Raw genomic sequence first — 19,938 nt, 5'->3', positions numbered from 1 at the left:
TTTAAAGTGTCATGCTAAAACTTTAAATCAACAAAAAAGTACTTGAGAACAATGAAGTAAACCAACTTTAAGGTCAAAATGTCATGCAAATGTCTTTAAAGTGTTCAGCAAGATTTCTGGAATTCCAGAGTCTGACCCGTGTCTTGATCTCTGATTTTTATCTTACACTGTCCAGATTCTGATGCAAGGCAAAAATCCGGGGATAGCTTGGAAGTATGCACTTCCCAAGGTCATGAATGGAACTCATCCAGCCACAAAAAAGCACCTCCATGCCTGGAGTATAGTGCAGTCAGATTGCTCCGTCTCCTGCGGTGGAGGTAGTTGATTTCCTAATTACGTCTTCCAAGTCTGTCTCTTCCTAAAACAGGTTCTTTCACTCCAGGCCTCTTTAACATTGTATGGTTTAAATAAACCAGTAAAGAATTGTCTTTTATAAGAACCACCACCGTACAAAGCAAATATTATTGCACTATTTATTTGAGGAGTTTCCTATGTAGAAAGGACTCAGTTCTCACAAAACTTAAATCAACCACAACCAAGGCACAAAAGTTACACATCTGAAACTTATGGGTAAAATATATATTTACAAATATATACATATATATGTATATATATATTTAATTTTCAGCTTACAGTTTGGTTTTCCACAAACTTGACTTTTCTGTTGTTATAAATCTCCCACAAGTAATTATAGAAGGTAGGGTCAAGACAAGTGAGAACACATACAAGGCAAAACTAAGTCAGTTGTCCCCTGAGGGGTCAGGTCAGCAAAGTTACTCTCATTGGGGAGATGGGTTAAATCTGAGAAATAATCCTTGTAAGGAAGGAACAACAGCAACCATCCACTCAGCAAATAGAAAGTCAGTTGTTGTCATACTTCCTCCTTTGGAAGGAAGAATAAAAGCCCATAAAAAGGTTCATGAAACCAAAGCATGAAAGTTGGTCATTCATTTCCTATTATTCAGAGCACCTCATGACAGTGGGGCTTCCTACTGGTTCTATCCCACTAAGTAAATGAAACCTCTTGGAATCAGAGATGGGGCAAAGACAAAGAAAATGAAGAAATTTTACGTCTGTGAGGTCTATCTTCAGGTACCCGTGCTTATTAACAAAATATGAAGAAATACTTTTTAAATAGAAATGTATAATTAAAAGGTTTATTAATGCATACTTTAAAGGCAATATGCTGTAAAGAAGAAAAGTAATCCTCCACTACTCTTTAATCAGCAAGAGCCCATGTTAATACTTTGGTCTATATTATTCTATTGTTTTCCCTATGCATATGTATGCAAACATGTGTTTGACAGACTCAGACACACCACGATATCATTTTGTATTCTTTTTTACTGAACAAAAATCATGCTTATGGAGCTGCCTTTACACTCTGCTCTGTTTCACTTACATTGTGAACAGTTTTTCATATATCAAATGTTCTTTGAGATCATCTCCAATAGCTTCTTGGTATTCCAGGGAGGGCACAGTGCCTTGGGAAGGAGAGAAATTTGATTCATTTTCCATTTACAGGAAATAAATGTAACCAAGAGAAGGAAGAGGAGAAGTGTGTTTTGTAATTCCCCTCTTGCCCTGATTTAGGAACCCCTCCATGTGACTCACAGACTATGGTGTGTTGTAGACATATGAGAAGAGTCCAAGTGACTAATTTATTCTGAAGTAAACTGTTAATTTCTGGAAACTTCCATGTGGTTTTGATAAATATCTCCTGAAAGCAAACCTGGTTCAACCCAAAGAGCTAGACAGAACTACCAAGCATTATAGTAGGAGTGTCTTTTGAATGATTTCTGAGATTCCATTTTAAGGAAAAGTACCATGTAAATAAGAACAAACATAATGCAAAGAGGAGGCAGCATTTCTATTTAGGGAGCTGAAAAATGTGATTATTCACATAAAATGTCTGCCTTTGATGAGAAGTTTTGAAATGAATCTTGAAAGCAAGACAGTGGCATGCTACTAAACAAACAACAACAAAAACAAATCCTGGCTGATAAATTATGAATACATAATCAGTGAGTTCAACTCATTGCTTGTATATGCATCAGACTCTTATGGAAGTATAAGATGCTTCATGGCAAAGCAGAATCTTAGGTTTTCCAAACATCATTCACCAATGGTTTTTCTTTGAAGAACATTATTCTTTTCATGGGTATAACGTCAAAGCTTGCTGGGACATTTCCCTTTGCAGTTGCTCTGTTTTCAAAAGGCTGTATCTATCACTTTACGGTTTTAGAATCTACATCAGTGTAGAAAACTAAGAATCTACACATTAAAGTTATTAAAATATGAAATCTGTTATCTCAAGGGGGAAATGTAATTCAAATTTTTGAAAGGAGGTGTTTTCACAAAATATTTGTATTCCATATCCTAAATAAAATATTAAATTACTGGTAAATAAGAAGCTGAACTTGGAAACCAAATTGAAATGGTTATCTGTAATTTTCACTTTGTAACTTCTGATATCTTATTAGGTTACATAAGTGTAAAGGCCATTTGCTTGAGAGATCAAAATATTCAAGTCAATTCCTCATTCTGCAATGCAAGAACTAAACCAGCAACTGAACCCAAAATATGCAATGCTTTCTCCTGCCCAGCCTAGTAAGTCATCTGGAAATGTCTTTTTGTGTATATTTGTACTTGTATGCCTTAATTGTTTTTATGAAATCTTGAAAGCCCACTGTCAATACTTCAGACTAAAAGTGATTAGAAGGTAGGTGACATCCTTGAAAAGTATTGGAAAGAATAAGATGAACCAGGCACGATCTCTCTCTCTCTCTCTCTGTCTCTCTCTCTCTCTCTCTCTCTCTGTCTCTCTCTCTCTCTCTCTCTCTCTCTCACACACACACACACACACACACACACACACACACACACATTCTAGTAAATAATAGTGTCATAATACCCCAAATCCCAGCTGCTCTGTAGATTGAGGCAAGAGGATCCCTTGAGGCCAGGAGTTCAAGACCAGCCTGTGCAACACAGCAAGAACCTTGTCTCTAAAAAAAGTTTTTAAAAATTAGCCAGACATAGTGTCATGTGCCTATAGTCTCAGCTACTAGGGAGACTGAGACGGGAAGACCCCTTGAACCCCGGGAGTTTGAGGTTACAGTGAGCTATGATTGTGTCACTGAACTTTATCCTGGATGACAGATCAAGACCCTATATCTGAAAGAGAGGGAGAGAGAGAAAGATGGTTGAGGTTGAAATACATGACTTGAAAACTACAAATATGCTTTAGACACTCACTTGATTTTGGCTATGCAAATCTAATCTTGGGATATGAAGGTATCTTTTTTAATCTTTCATAAAGATTTCTCTTTTCTGAACTGAATACAACAGATATTTAAATAACACAGAATCCTATATTTTCATGTGGTTGTATGCTTAAATTTTATGTAAGTTGTCCAAGAACTTAAAAATCATAATACTATGTAGGCCATAAAACCCCAAATGCAAATTATACAGTAGCAGGACACAAAAAGAAAGAGGCATAGGCTAAGTGGTGACTCCACCACTGATGACAGCACCCTATGAGAGGAGCTCAGTGAGTTTGTTCTTAGATTTATTTTAGTTACACTATTGTTTTATCACTAATTTTAAGTAATCTTTCCAGCCAAATGGAGTCTCTTTTTATGTGACTTATCTTCTGCCAAAAATATTTATATGGAATGGACAATGTCTTCTAAAACAAAGTTGAATTCATCAATTTTAAATCATCTTAATAAGTAGTGTTTAGTTTGTGGTGATGCAATCATATTACACAATTTTTATACATGTATGGGGAACCCCCCGAAAAAACTGGAACTTGTTTATAAAAGTCTTACATGTTTGAACTTCAGTAACCTTCAAAGTACTTTCTATTTCACATAATACATCTATCGAGACACTTTTCCACTGCTCAAAACAGTTTTTGAATGCATCAATTTTGATACCTTTTAATGCTTCTGACATTTTTGTTTCACCTTTTCCACATCAGAAAAACAATTCCCTTTGAGGACTTTTTTTTCATATGGGGAAACAAAATAAAAAGATCAAGTGAGTAGGGAGGATGAGGCTTGGGGGTCATGCCTTTTGGGTCAAAAGCTACTGAACACTCAGCGCAGTGTGGGAGGTGTGCTTGCAAATCACCTATCATGAAATGGGCAAAATGCATTGAAGGAGCCTCAAAAAAAAAGAAAATGCACTGAAGAATAATACAGCCTCTCACAACAATGCTAGCTGGTACACGGACACCAATGTGTTCCTAGAACACTTACCTAGCAAGGAAAATACTACAAGGGGCCCACCCTCCAAATAATAATTCTTTTTTGGGGGGGAGTTTCCCTACAAGCATACACACACCACATATATATTATTTTAAATAATAGTGCATTTGTCATAATCATTTGGAATTTCAGCTCTCCGCCAATCCTTTATACCAAGTTGTTAACCCAGTTTTTCTTAGTCTCTGGAACCAGATGTAAGATGAACACAAAAGGAGAAAGAAATTTGGGACTTCCATGTTTTTTCCCCTTGTGCTAAGAAATGTCTGATTCTAAGAAATAATCCAGTGACTCGGATATGATTACCAAACAGTGTTGCTGACCCTTTGGAATAAGTTTTCCTTAGGTGGTGATGGTGTGTTTACATACATGTAAGGATATTCAATATGCTTGAATAGCAAGCTGACATTTTCTTATTTTTGAGTCTCCTTTCCATCATTGGTTATTCCAGCAAATCAAGAAAGGAATCCTATTCATACATACCTCCATGAAAAGGGAGAAAACCAAGGTCATGCTCAGCTCCAAGAACTTCCCTGATGACTACATATAGAAATGCTGTTCTGTATAATAATAAATGTGCTGGTTGTTTAAAAGCAGAACAGGCCCCTTGCAATGGCTCTGTAAGTGGGAGTGGTGACACAGGCAAGATCTTCTGCTTCCTTTTTCTCCTCTACATTATTTATTTTTCAATATTTTCTGTTGGAATAATGACCTTTCAGGGACTATTCTTTCCCAGAAATATACTAAAAAGAAGGGTTTAGACTGTTAGTCTATTAGATCTACAAGAAGAAAAAATGTATCTGAACTAACTCTGTTATTTTCTCACATAGCAACCATGTCATAAGCACTTACTGTCTACAAAGCCCTGAGCAGAGAACTTGGAGGGAGGAGATGAATATCATGTAGTCTTGCCATCAACAAACCTATAATCAAATGGGAGAGAGAGATATGTAAAGATATAATTGAGATGCTGTACAATCTGTGCTGTAAAAATATTATGTATAATATAATAAAGCAGTAAGGAATAAAATGGACAGTGTGGGTATCTAGGTTCTGTGGTAGGGTGGATGAAGGTGAAGTTACATAGGATGAGAGCCTGGGGCTGAAGGATGGAAGGCCATGCATGTCATGCAAATAGTCTCTTTGGGTTATGTTCTTTCTAGCACTGTCACAGACACATCATAGTTGTCACATAAGGGGAAGAAACTTGAATTTGGTAAACAAAAATGCCATTGTTATAGGCAAATGTTGAAACTAATTTCATAACATTTTATTTATGTCTTACAAGAGACAAATAATTGTACAACTATGAGGAATTACTCTATTTGATATCATGTTTAACTAAATAGGATAGTAGGGATTATGCAATGTTTTAGGGCACGTGTAATCCTAGAATTTATGTACTAAATTCTCTGGACTAAAGATCTTTAATTTTACAAATCAAGTTTGTGAGGGAAACTGGAGGACAAAATTTATAAACCTAGGAAAGATGACAGAAAATCAAAAGTATATCAAAAACACATCTTGTCTTATTGACTTTTTTGTCCTAAAATATTACTTAGAGTATTTGTAATCTGGGATCTGTTTTAGACATTGCTGCTGTGAACCAAATATATAACAATCATACTGGGTGTGTTTTTTTAGGCTAGGTTTTCAAATTATAGAACTTCAATTAGTTAAATTATTGAAAACAATTGACAGTTTTAATTGGCCACCATTCAAATACATACAAAATATCAGATAGCTATAAAAGAAAATTGATCTGCCAATTTTTAAATAAAGAACATGAGAGAAGATCTCTAACCCAGTAGCAAATTTAGGACTAACCAGAAAAGTCCTTTGGGAAACTGCTCACTTAGAAATATCTTGCCACACCTTCTCTGAATGTTCTCCTCTCTCCTACACACACACCTCCCCTCTTCATTGATCACTTCTCGTTAGCCTCATTATTGTACTTTGTGTTGACTTACCAGAAGGCATTGTCTCTACTTGTTCACATACCCACCTTTTCACTATGTTGTAGGCTCCTTAGTGGAAAGAGTGCTGCCCTCCTTCACTTTTCCAATTTTAATACTTAGGAAAGTCCCTGACACATAGTTAAAATCCCAATAAGCTTAGCTGAATGAATTGTGCAGATATTAAAATGGTATGTGTTTCTTGCCATGCAGGGATGTATTTTTCCCTAGAACCGTGTGGTAATTAAATAGATTTCTTGTAGCTGAGTCACATTAGTATAAACCTCAACATCTGTCAGAAAACCATTAGTACAAATTGCCCTTATTGGTTCTACAGTTGATTTAAGGCTTCCATCAGGGAGGTTAATCTTTCACAGTATGTAACTGCTTTGGAAGTGACAATTCAAAGTCTTGACTTCATTGGAAGTAATTTTGTTTTTCACTGCAAGCTGGATGCCAGGTGAATGGAGTGCATGCAGCAAGTCCTGTGCCGGGGGCCAGCAGACCCGAAAGATCCAGTGTGTGCAGAAGAAGCCCTTCCAGAAGGAGGAGGCTGTGTTGCATTCTCTCTGCCCAGTGAGCACACCCACTCAGGTCCAAGTCTGCAACAGCCATGCCTGCCCTCCAGAATGGAATCTCAGGCCCTGGTCTCAGGTAACTGGAAAAGTCTTGGAGTCATTGGTCTTGTTCCCCATGTAAGATGAAGGTGGTGAAGATACAGGTACTTTTGCTCCCTGAGACACTCTCAGCTGTTTATATCTTCATGGGAACCACACTGTGATGGTACCATCACCAGGTGATGGTACCTAGGAATCTACATTTTAACTAAGGGTTTTAGTAATTCTTATGATACCTGAAGTTTGGGCACCAGTGTCCTGGAGCTTAGACTCTTACTTAGAGGTCCAGAAAGTACGGTGTGGGGTCATTTAGGCTAGACTAGTGAGCACAGCTAGAAAGGATTTGTGCATCAGTGGACAGGCATAGAGACCTGGCTAGTGAATTCTCCAAAGGATATGAAAAATACCAACAATGAGGCTTAGAAAGGCTATTTAACTCCTGCTTCTATGGAAAAGAGATAGAGTTAGAAGAATACAGAGAAGAGTTGGGCATAAAGTTTGCTCTTGTCACAAACTCCCAGGGAAAGGCATACAGTTATAAAGTTGGAAAAGGCATAGAACTACCTGTCATTTGCAACTTAGAATTCCCCCTAAAGCAAACAGGGTGAGTTTGTCTTTCTGGGGACAGTTCTGATCATCACGACTTGGGGAGATGGAAGCTACTGGCACCTAGTGGGTAGAGGTGATTATCCTACAAAGCATAGGACAGCTCTCCACAACAAGGAATTATCAGATTCAAAAAGTAGTGCTGAAAGTGAGAAGCTCTGCCTTACAGCATCCCTTACAGATGATAGTCCAATCTCTGCTAACATGGATGGCAAACAAGTTTTAGAGAAGAATGAAAAAAATGCAGAAGTTTCATCACCAGAACTATGAAGCCAGGTAGCAGCCACTGACTGTGTTTCTGCCATGCTTTTCTTTAGAGCATGTTAGATCCTGGAGGGTGTTTGCTTCTGAGTAAGTTCAGCAGTGTACAATCACATCCCCAGCAGAGGTCAAAGTAAGGGGTTTTGTTTGTTTTGATGTTAGACATTATGAACTTTTAAAAGAAAAGTTAGAACTATATCTGTTGGGGGAATAAGACTAGGAAGAAGAAGGAATATCTGAACTTGCTTAGAACTACTCTCAAATGAAAAAATATAATCGTTTTTGGCAGAGAGTAAATTTAAGTAATATGGTGTTGAGTCTTCCTTCTTCCTTTGCAGTTAGGAATTGTCATTTATGAAGAGAGGATTCAAAGAATTGTTTTAACCCATTATGTATAGTTGGTATGGACAAAAGAAATGAGGACTGAGGAGTTTCAAATGGACCTCATGAAAAGAGCTTGAGGTCACCCCAAATTTCACATGAAAAATATTTGAGTGTTTTTCTTTCCTCTGGTGATTTGTTTTTCTTTGATGACTCATGCAAGTCATCTGAAAAGGGCATGCAAATGACATTTTGGTTTTTTGTTCTCCAGTGTTCCAAGACCTGTGGACGAGGAGTGAGGAAGCGCGAAGTCTTGTGTAAGAGCTCTGCTGGAGAGACGGTCCCCGAGAGCCTATGCACCAGCCTCCCCAGACCAGAGGCACAGGAGGGCTGTGTGCTAGGACGGTGCCCCAAAAACAACCGGTTGCAGTGGGTCACTTCTTCCTGGAGCGAGGTATGAGTTTAGACGACCTTCTGAAGTTTGAGATGCTCAGCTCACCTAGAAGCATCCAGGTCCACAAAGCTCCTCTCTGTTGTACCAAGTACCTGCTAATGGCTAGTTCTTCTCTACTTGGTTTATTAACCAAACATTGATAAAGCACACATCACACTGATCAGGCCTGTGCTTGGGCACTGAGGGCACAAAACTTCATACAGCACATGTAGAGACACACAGATAAGGTATGCAAAGTGCCACAAAAGAAGTCTATAATTTTGTGTGAGAGCTCAAGTTTCATTCAAGCTAACTTCAGGAAGAATCCTGACTTTCCAGATAGTGTGAACCTCAATCAAGCAAAGGTAGAGTTGGGGGAAGGTTGTTCCAGACCGAAGGTATATCTTGTACAAAGGGAAGATGGTAGTATTGCATGCTCAGTAAGGGTGGGACAAGGGGTGTGTAGAAGTGAGAGACTTCATCGGGGCAGATCATGCAGGCCTTGGGTGAGAGACTAAAAATATAACCTCTTGGAGAACCAATTGAAACTTTAAATAAGGAAGTGGAATGATCAGGTTTTCATTTAGAAAGTGGGAAAGGGATACAAACCAGCCAAACTTAGAGGCAGGAAAGGCCCTTGTGTGGATACTGCAGTCATTAAGACAAAAGATGAAAGTGTTTCAAGAATGGAGAGAAATGATATCTTTGAGTTCCTAAAGAAGTCATTTGGCACCTTCAGGCATATATGGGGACAGGGGAGAGGAAAGATGTGAAAATCCCCCCTAGATTTCTGGCTTAGGAAATTAGGTTGAATTCATAGATACAGAAAACATAAGAAAAGGAGCTAATCATGGCATATTCAATGGCAGTGAATGAGATCTGTGCTCTTTAGGAGTTAATAATGTGGTAAGGAAGCCAGATGCCAATAAAGAAAAAAAAAATGATGGAGATGTTAAGGTCTGGTAGAGGAAGAGCTTCTGTCCCAATAACCCCTGGATCTGTCCCATGAGTACTCTTTTATTTTGTATAAATTATGAGCATATGATTTATGCTTGTTATGGTATGGATATGATATAGCAATATGGCTAAAGGCTGGGCCTTGAATCAGACTCACCCCATTTGAAATCAGCCTTCAGTATTTACTATACTTGTGACTTTAGGCTAACCACTGGTATGACTGAACCTCGCTTTCCTTTTCTTTGCAATGGAACTAAAATTTACATCATCCTGTATTGTATAGCAGGGGTCCTAACCCTGGGCCACAGACCAGTACTGGTCCGTGGCCTGCTAGGAACCCAGGCTGCACAGCAGGAGGGGAGTAGTGGGCAAGCCGAGCTCCACCTTCTGTCAGATCAGCAGTTAGATTCTTATAGGAGCACAAACGCCATCATGAACTACCCATGCGAGGGGTCTAGGTTGCCTGCTCCTTATGAGCATCTAATGCCCATTGATCCCTACCCCACCACTGTCCATGGAAAAATTGCCCTCCACGAAACTGGTCCCTGATGTCAAATAGGTTGGGGACCACTGTTGTACAGAATATACTGATACAGGGCAACCCCCTCGTGTCCCCTCCCACTGTGGGAGCTTTTCTGTCCTCTCAATAAATCCTGCTTTAAAAAAAAAAAAAAAAGAACACACTGATACCAATTTTACTGATTTATTCACTTCATTAAAGCCCCATACATTATCCCATAATACTGTTTAAAACGTGTTTTCTCATGCTTATTCATCAGCCTTCATCCTTCTCCTCTCTTCTTTTCCCTGTTACAATACAACAAACATTAGGTAATATCTCAGTCAAGGGAGAGGCAGCGTAAATATAATGGACCATGACTTGTGGTACAGTGGTTCTTCTCACTCAGCTGTCTCACCTTTTCTCTGGGACCTACCTCCTTGGTGCAGACTCCCAACTCAGAGAGGCCTTAGGCAGACCTGGACATTCAAATAAATTCTAGACAGAGCCCCTGATCTCACCCCTCTGCTGACCTTGTCTTTTGCTTACACTGTCTCACATGCATCTGGCATCTCATGATTCCTCCTGAATAATGGCCTCTGTCTGTTTTATGGTGCTCATGAGTTCTGTGACTTTGGGAAAGTCACTCCCGTTCTCTGACCTTTAGTTTCCTTATCTATTGCATGAGAGACTTGGCTGCTATCTCTTTAAGATCTGTGTGTGTGTGTGTGTGTGTGTGTGTGTGTGTGTGATTGACCTTCCATGATCCCATCTCTCTAATTTCTTGTGGAAGGTGCAACTTTGTGCCAAAATGCATCTGTTAGCAGATTTAACCATGGAGTCCAGAACTCTTACACCTCCTTTCTTATCTTCTAGTGTTCGGCAACCTGTGGTTTAGGTGTGAGGAAGAGGGAAATGAAGTGTAGCGAGAAGGCCTTCCAAGGCAAGCTGATAACTTTCCCAGAGCGAAGATGCCGCAATATTAAGAAACCAAACCTGGAGTTGGAAGAAACCTGCAACCGAAGGGCCTGCCCAGCCCGTCCCGTGTATAATATGATAGCTGGATGGTATTCATCACCATGGCAAGAGGTGGGCACATGCAGATTTAGGAGCTTTATATTCAAATGATATGTAAGAAGGGAGGCATTCTGCAGACAGTTGCTCTTAGTTCATCAGTGATTGTACAAACATGAACAACCAAGAGTTGAAGTTCTGAAAACAAGACACCTTGCGTTCTTTGGGCAGACCTACCCTCTGCGTGACCTTGGGCCGGTTACATATAATTTGTGAGTCTCGGTTTTTTACATATAGAAAATTAATATCTGGCACAGTTTTTTGTTTTTGTTCCTTTTTTTGAACTGGAGTTTTACTCAGTGGCCCAGGAAGGAGTACAGTGGCACAATCACAGGTCATCACAACCTTGACATCTTGGGCTCAGGCGATCCTTTCACTTCAGCATCATGAGTGGCTGGGACTACGGATGCCCACCACCACACCCAGTAATTTTATTTAATTTTTGTTTACTTATTTGTTGTAGAAACAAGGTCTCACTATATTGCCCAGGCTGGTCTCAAACTTCTGGGCTTAAGTCATTCTCCTGCCTCAGCCTCCCCAAAGTCTGGGGTTACAGGTTTGAACCACTATGCCCAACCTCTTTTTTTTTCTTTTCATAATAAGATAATGGATATAAAGCGCCTAACACCAGGCCTGTCACATACTACTAGTGTTTGTCATTGCTACTGATACTAAAACCAACACTACAGTCTTCTCTGTTTTAGAAATGTTATTCACTGTCTTTTCTGATTTGGTTCTTATGTCATGTTCCTGAATAATAACAGCTAACATTTGCCCAACCATCATTATGCACTATGCTAAGTACTTTATATATATTCTTTATGCCTCACTTAATCCTTGAAGCAACTCTGTTGGTTGGTAGTATTATCCTTATCTTGTGAATGAGACAGGTAAGGCTTAGAGTGTCAGGCAACTCAGCCAAGGACAACATGCTTTCAAGCTCATCAGATAGCTGTTAGAGAAATACTTCCTTTGAGAAGATTTGGATGAAACTTTGGTCACATTGGTTTGGTTCTTATTGGCTAAAATTTGTAGGTTATGGTAAGTCTGAGAGAACAATATGTCCTCAGGAATTCAGAGCTGTATTGTCCTTGAGGCATTTCAACCCACAGTGTTATATAGCTTTTCAGAGGATTCACTGGGAAGAGACATGGTGCTCAATTCACCATTCATTGTGGGAGCTGGATGGGGGTGTGTGCAAGAACAAATAAGTAGGTATATGTGTACACATTCATGTGTGCTCATATACATAGACACATGTATATAAATGTGCATAGTAGAAACAAAAACATGGATGAAAGGAAAGGAAATTAGTATGATTGCCCAGATATGGTGGCTCATGCCTGTAATGCCAGCACTTTGGGAGGTAGAGGCAAAAGGATTGCCTGAGCCCAGGGGTTCGAGACCAGCCTGGGTAACTTGGTGAGACCTCATCTATACAATAAGTCAAAGAATTAGCCAGGTGTGGTGGCGCACTCCTGTAGTTCCAGCTACTTGGAAGGCTGAGGCGAAGGACAGCCTGAGTCCAGAAGGCTGAGGCCGCAGTAGCCATGAATGTGCTACCGCTCTCCAGCTTGGGCAACAGAGTGAGACTTCGACTCAAAAAAAAAAAAAAGAAAGAAAGAAAAGAAATTAGCATGACTGAGTATCTCTGGCTAGGTAGTGTACTGTACTAGGTGGTATACTAAGTGGTATATTGCTATGAATTTATTTTTTAAAATTTTTTATAATTGATTCTTATAAGATTTAGACCAGAAGTCAGCAAACAACTGCCAGTAGGCCAAATATGCTGCTTCGACTCTTGCCCGTTTTTGTAAATAGAGTTTACTGAAAGGTAGACATGCTCACTCACTCATATATTGACCATAGCTGCTTTTGTGCTACAAAGGCAGAGTTGAGTAGCTGTAACATTGACCACACAGCCCAAATATTTACTATCTCAGCCTTTACAGAAAAAGTTTGTAAACTCCTGGTTTAGATGCTTTGATGACAATCATACAAGCTATATTTGAATGTTGAAATGCTTCAAAAACTCATACACTTTTTACCCCAATGTATTTTTTTCCTCCCAAATAGCAGTCCCTATATCGATCCTTGTCCAAGATGGTTTCATCTGTCTGCAATAAAATTAGGGGGGGGAAAAGACAAGATATTTAGCTTTTAGAACAAAACAACAATAGAAAATCAGTTTAAAGGACTGCATTTTTCCCAGATACTATTTCCTTGACTATTCTTTTGTTTTGGAATATCTTTATATTAACTTTTCATATATCTATATGGTGGAAATAAGAAAATTTACAGCTTTTGTTAGCTGGCTACTTTTTAAAATTTTAATTGCACAGTGAAATCAATCACTGAATTCTAAGAAGCAACAAATCTATCATGCCAACACAGAATTTGGCTGAGCACCAAGAACATGATTCCAAAATTGTCTCACATGATTTTTCTTCTGTCCTAATTTTGAACTATCTCATCCTCTGTTGCATTTGCAAAGACTGTCTGGAATTCTTAAAATACTGTAATTTATTCCCTAGATGTCTCTGTGTTTGTTTTTGCATCTTATGGCAGCTTCTGTATTTCTGGAACCTCTCTTGTTTATGAGTCACTTTGAGACACGCACTCTTGGGCTAGATAGATAGCATTTGCCTAAAACCCTTCTGATCAGATCAAAGGGCTCACACTTGTTAGGATAGACAAGATGGACCGTAAGCATAGGTGCCTGACTCCAGACGATCTCTGTTTCATCAGCAGGCATCTTGGTAATGTCATGAAGCAAAGGAATGCCTTCTATTTGATGTCACTGACCTCAGCTGAGTGTTTCTGACTCCTTTTGCTTTTCTCTCCTTTCCAGTGCACAGTCACCTGTGGGGGAGGCGTCCAGACCCGATCTGTCCACTGTGTCCAGCAAGGCCGGCCTTCCTCAAGTTGTCTGCTACGTCAGAAACCTCCAGTGCTACGAGCCTGTAATACAAACTTTTGTCCAGCTCCTGAAAAGAGAGGTAAAGGGCACCATGCTCTAGTCATCTTTACTAGTCTTCCGTGAAGTTTTCAGAAGCCCACTCTATTCGGTTATGCGATTTGCACACTGCACAACTCTAGTGTGAGTCATTCACTTCAGGGTTATGTGACAGTCCTCCCTGGAGTTATACAAGGCACAACTCTGGAGCTTTTCCTGTAAAAATGATCTTCTTGTTTAAAGGGAACATTTAATTCTATGATAAGGCTTTTTAGCCATTAATTCTTACTTTGAAAGTGGGAAAGTCATTTTGTAAGCTCATTTTTAAAATAATGATTGAATAAACAAAGGAAAAAGTAGCCACTGTGTGCCAGAAATTATGCTAATCACTAGGAATATAAGCATAAATAAGAAATGCCCTCAAATTGCTCATCTTCTAGTTGAGGGCGCAGATAAACTGCAGTTACAATGAATATGTATTGTCCTAGGACTATACTTTAAATGTTTTCTTAAAGTCAGTTTGAGTGAAATGCAGTGAGTACTGATGGGAAAATGTAAGTTCAGCTATCTAAGTGAACCGTACCATTCTCCACCAGTCCAACTTAAAGTAAACTTACAAATACCAGGAAATATTTTTCAACTTAATCCGATTTCCTTGTGCTAAAGATTCATTTTGTAGCATGTAAAGACTGGGTTTTCTGGGTTTTCTTTTTCATCTAATCACACTTTTTCTGAAACTGTCCAGTCTCTTACCCCACATTTTCCAATTTGTGGCAAAAAAGACTCAGGACTACCACTCATTGGATCTTTCTGTCCCATCTCTAAGTTGTTGTTTATCTACTTATTTTGGTCTTAATTCCAGGCTCGGGCCTCATTTTGCTTCCTTTGTTCTCTTTCATTATCTGAGTCTTGCACAAGACAAAAAAAGAAAAAGAAAAAGAAATAGTTATGTGGCAATTGATCAGAGATCATCTCTAGCCCATACTGGAAAAGAAGTGCACATTTTTGAGCAAATAGTTATATTCTCCCAGATCCCATCCCATCCTTTCTTCAATGATCAGTGATTTCTCATTTCCACCCTTTAGTCAAATGGCCACACACAAACCCACACACACAGAGAGACTCAGCCTAGAAGGCCACAAGCCAAGTGCAAGCCCTTCAGCACTTTCAGGAAGTTCAAAGGACAATGGCCAGTCACAAAAGTGCTCAACACTGTCTCCTGAGCAGAGTCAAGATGCACTTCGGTCCGAGAAGACAGGGAGGCCATTGGTCTGTTTCTCTTTCACCCTGTAATTAATACCATACATGACACACAATAGATGAGCAGTATGTTAAATGCATGAGTGTATGCATAAATAAAAAATGGTGTGCAAAATGCCTGATGCCCTTTACTTCATTCAAAGCAAAGTCACTGAGCACCTGTGTTTTACCCGTGGCCCTCTTCTAGGGATAGAAGAGCAAAGCAAGCACTACAAGGAACTGAGTGTCTCCAAGGAGGAAGTTATAATAATAAATATAAATGGTGGAGTGTTATATGGTGGATAATTCTATCTGTGTTGCAGGAATGAGAGGGAGTCACAGGGGGCATATGAAAAAGGGATTATTAAGAGGGACTTATGCTGGGTATGGTGGCTCATACCTGTAATTCCAGCACTTTGGGAGGCTGAGGTGGGAGGATCACTCGAGCACAGGAGTTTGACTCCAGCCTAGGCAGCATAGTTAGATTTCACCTCTACCAAAAACAAAAAACAAAAAACAAAAAACTGGGCATGACAGCACACCCCTGTAGTTCTAGCTACTTGAGAGGAGATGTGAGGATCCCTTTAGTCCAGGAGATTGATTGAGGCTGCAGTAAACTGAGATTGCAGCCACTGCACTCCATTCCTACAGAATGAGACCCTGTCTCAGAAAAGGGGGGAGTGAGAGGAAGATAGAAAGAGGGAGGAGGAGGGAGGGAGAGAGGGAGGGAGAGAGATACTTCTCTCTGTGTTTCTTGCCTGAGCCAGGTCTCTTTCGTAAGACTAGAAAACACAAACTCAGGTGTTTTTTCTTGGCCAAAAATGTGACCTGTAGTTTACTGAGTTGGGAATTTTCTCCCATTTCCATCCAAAGTAGAGGAAGGGTGGCATACCTGAACTGCTGCCCCATATGTCCTCCTCCTGATACCACTTGGCAGAGTGACCACTATGAAAGTCATTTGAGTGCATTTTCTGGCTTTGAGTTTTCGGAAAACATGAGCAAGAAGTAAGGAAGGAAGAAGATTCAATTATTTAACTCTTCCCTGGGCCAGGCTCTGTGAGGGTTTCAGAGGTAGAACCTTCCTCTCAAGCAACTTACACTCTGATGGAAGTTTCCAACTATTGCATTCACTTAAACTGAACCCTAGGAAAGACCATTCTGTCTGGTTGGCATCACCTTGTCTTTCAGTGCAGCCAAGGAGGTTTGCCATACCTACTCTTTGTCAGGAGGCAGTTGCAGCAGTCGAGTGAGAGAGCAGTGGTGGTTGAGAGGCTGGATGCTGGGTGTATTTTGAAGATTGAGCCAACATCTGCCAATTGTTTGCATGCAGGGTATGAGGCAAAGAAAGAACACTCCAAAGTCCTCCTCAATAGCATAAATCCAATAGCTGACTACAGCAGAAGCTCACAACATCAGCTGTTAGCAACCATGATTATAACTATACTGATAGCATAGTGATACACTTCACATCTGTTTCCTGACTTATGAGAAGCCTACAGTACAAGCTGCAGATACCTGTGGAAATTCCACCATCTCAAGAGGGTTGGGTGTTGATAAAACAGTAGCTAGAACCAGGGTTTTAGAGGTGTATTTTTATCCTCCATTACTTCCACTGTATCAATAGGCTAATGTCTGCAATCTAAATAGATACTGATCCAGACATATATTCCAATCGGGGTGCATGCTGATTATTGGGGTGTCAGACACTGTACAAGTATATGGTAAAATAATTGCACTTAAAGATATATCTAGAGATAGATGGGCAAACAAAGTTTAAATGGATCTTCATTTCAATGCCTAACTTATATTTCTAAATAAGTACATCTCAAACCGATATCTTCATATCCCACACCACTCCACCTCATTTCCATAAACATAGGACTATTCTTCTAAATGCTCAGGTCAAAATTCTTATAGTTATTCTGAATTCAAAAAAACCTCTCATACCTTTACCAAACGTACCAGCAAACTCTCCATATTCTACCTTTAAAACATGTTCGAGGTATAAAAAAGAAAAGACTAATCCTATTTCATCTTTATGTATACCCAAGCTGAGACTTAGTAAAGCTTGAATTGGTTGTTTTAACCATGATAGTTATAGAGTAACTTTTTTTCAAATATTGGGCAACTACTTTGTGACAGGTTCTGTTTTAAGTGTTTGAAATAAAGCAATTTTTAAAAGTAGGCGAAGTCCCTTCTCTTAAGGATTTTGCATTCTAAAGGAGACAAACCCTAAGGAAACACATGGTTGATGAGTGCTGACAAATCCAATGTAGAAAGATAAAGCGAGGTAGAGAATGGGGAGTACTTTCTGGAAGAACAAGGAGTCTGCTGTTTTTCTAGGGCAGTCAGGAAGATCTTGCCAATAAATGATCTGAGTGTAGACTGACAGGAAGTGAAGAAGCCATCCAGATGTGTCTGGAAAGTGTTCCTAGCAGCAAGGGAGAAAGCAAGGGAGAAAGTGTTCCTAGCAGCAAGGGAGAAGCCTGGGCATGCCTGGTATAAGAGGGCATCAGCAAGGTGGCTCATGTGGCTGAATTGGGTAAGACAGGTAAGGGGGGAAAATGAGGTCAGAGGGGTAGGAGGACTTCAGCAGGATGGGAACCCAAGCGAGAGTTTGAAGCAGAGATATGACATGAATTGGCTTATGTTTTAAAAGGATCACTAGGGCTACGGTGAGGTAGGAGAGAAGGGTAAAAGGGAGTTTTAGGCAGAAGAATCAAGACTTGAGGAAGAAACTCTAGACAGTTCTGAATCATAGAAAGATAGGATGCAAATGGGAAGCAGCAGGAAAGGAAGGAGAGCTGAAAGTCTTGCATGACATGTCCACAGGGATAATGGAGAGTTACTACAGGCTGAAATTGAGAAGGGACATGATTGGATGCTTGTGGGTGGGGGTGGGGAGTAGGGGTTGAGCCAAAGCTAAAACAACTTAAGGCTTGCACAGAACGAAGAAAATAATTTCAGCTATGAAAGAATATTTTAGTCATGTATACTGTAAACGCTAAATATTTTTGAAGTAAAAGATCTGTCTTAAGAATATAGTAAAATGACTTGGCCCTAGGTCCTCAAACATGAATTTATGTTTACATAGAGAACATTTAAAATGCATTCTATATCTCCTGAGGTCCATCTGCATGAGAATTCCTGATGTAAATGTCTTCCTTCCAATAAGTAATCACCTCTGTCATCTTACTTGAGCAACTAAAGGAATTAGAAAAGACTGGTGTTGACTTAAATTCACTTATTTGCAAACTGGCTATGAGATTTATTTAAACCTTCAGTGATCCAGGTGTCTTGACTCCCAACATATCAGGCTCCTTGCTCCCAAAAGATAATTCATGGACCAGCAGCATCAGCATCCACCTGGGTAGGTGTTAAAAATACAAACTCTTAGCCCTCACCCCAGACCTTCTGAATCAGAACCAGTGATTTAATACGATCCCCAAGGGATTCCTAATGCTCTGTTCTAGGGTACGTCCCTGGATTCTCAATTCAATGGTAGTTCCCCAGCTATGTGGGGAAAATTGGATATTGATCTTAGATTAGATTGCATTGGAGTCTCACTCTGTCACCTAGGCTGGAATGCAGTGGCACGATCACAGCTCGCCACAGCCTTGACCTCCTGGGCACAGGCAATCCTTCCACCTCAGCTCTCAAGTAGCTGGGACTACAGGTACATGCCACCACACCCAGCTAATGTTTCTGAATTATTCTGTAGACACAAGGTCTATGTTGCCCAGGCTGGTCTCGAACTCCTGGCCTTAAATGATCTTCCTTCCTCAGCCTCCCAAAGTCCTGGGATTACAAGTGTGAGCCACCATGCTCAGCTGATATGACTTTTTTTTACATCCATTTTACCCCTCACCCGTTTAATTTTTGCTAATGGTCACAGTCCCTTTTGATATCTTAATTTGGCTGCCACCTCACTCTTCTACCAAAGTCCTAATGTATAATAGGAAGAACCACACCGGAGCATAATGTAGGTGGGCCCAAGGTCTTTGTTCTGTAGTCTTGCACCTGCAAGCTGAGAGACCCAGCTAACCCATGCTAAATGTATTTTCTCATTTTAGAGGATCCATCCTGTATAGATTTCTTCAACTGGTGTCACCTAGTTCCTCAGCATGGTGTCTGCAACCACAAATTTTATGGAAAACAGTGCTGCAAGTCATGCACAAGGAAGAGCTGATCTTGATGTCCTCCTCAACATCACAGGGTCAGAACTTTACCTTTCGTCCTCTGGAGAGACGAGCCACCCTTGAACACTGCAAAACATTTGTGAGCTGCTGCTGTGTTTGAGGACCTGACTCTGAGAAACGGACAGGTTGCCACCAGGCTCCTATTTTAATTCCCTGAAGCACATGGTACTCTGAAGCACTTGAAAATGGGAAGCGATGACAAATCTGACTTTAAAAAAAAATCTTCGATTTGCACTGTTATACAAAGGAAGTCGTGAATCACACTGAGATAGGTCAAATTTTAATTTAGATAAAGTAAGGATCTTGTTAACTTTGGGAGAAGACCCTCTTTTGAACTTTGAAGTGTTCAGTAGCAAAGACATCTGTTTTTTAAAAGGCCCTTTCAGACTTCAGGTCAAAGACTGAGACTTGGAACAATCAAATGTGGATGGAATACATTGACTAATTGTTGCTGAAGTTCACAGTTGAACTAATTCTGTGAACACTCAAGCCTGGAGTTCTAGGAGAAGCCAAATGGTGCTCACACCGTGCTTGCTGCTGGCCTAGC

The 19,938-nt window shown here is 40.0% G+C and overlaps 1 protein-coding gene across 1 annotated transcript in view; it reads left to right on the top strand.

Moving 5' to 3' along the window:
- ADAMTS18 (ADAM metallopeptidase with thrombospondin type 1 motif 18) overlaps window positions 1–19,668 on the top strand; it is a 158,808-nt gene extending 139,140 nt beyond the window's left edge. The window contains exons 17-23 of the mRNA XM_021709367.1: window positions 176–317; window positions 2,484–2,610; window positions 6,679–6,883; window positions 8,306–8,488; window positions 10,800–11,012; window positions 13,849–13,996; window positions 19,266–19,668. Coding sequence (XP_021565042.1) covers window positions 176–317; window positions 2,484–2,610; window positions 6,679–6,883; window positions 8,306–8,488; window positions 10,800–11,012; window positions 13,849–13,996; window positions 19,266–19,381 — 1,134 coding nt within the window. The 3' untranslated portion in view covers window positions 19,382–19,668. The remainder of the gene's footprint in view (window positions 1–175; window positions 318–2,483; window positions 2,611–6,678; window positions 6,884–8,305; window positions 8,489–10,799; window positions 11,013–13,848; window positions 13,997–19,265) is intronic.
- The last annotated feature ends 270 nt before the right edge of the window (window positions 19,669–19,938 follow it).

Source organism: Carlito syrichta, unplaced genomic scaffold, assembly GCF_000164805.1.
Source record: "Carlito syrichta isolate Samal-C Ts95f unplaced genomic scaffold, Tarsius_syrichta-2.0.1 Scaffold197851, whole genome shotgun sequence".
NCBI classification, from domain to species: Eukaryota; Metazoa; Chordata; class Mammalia; order Primates; family Tarsiidae; genus Carlito; species Carlito syrichta.
This window is presented reverse-complemented; position numbering and strand designations above follow the sequence as displayed.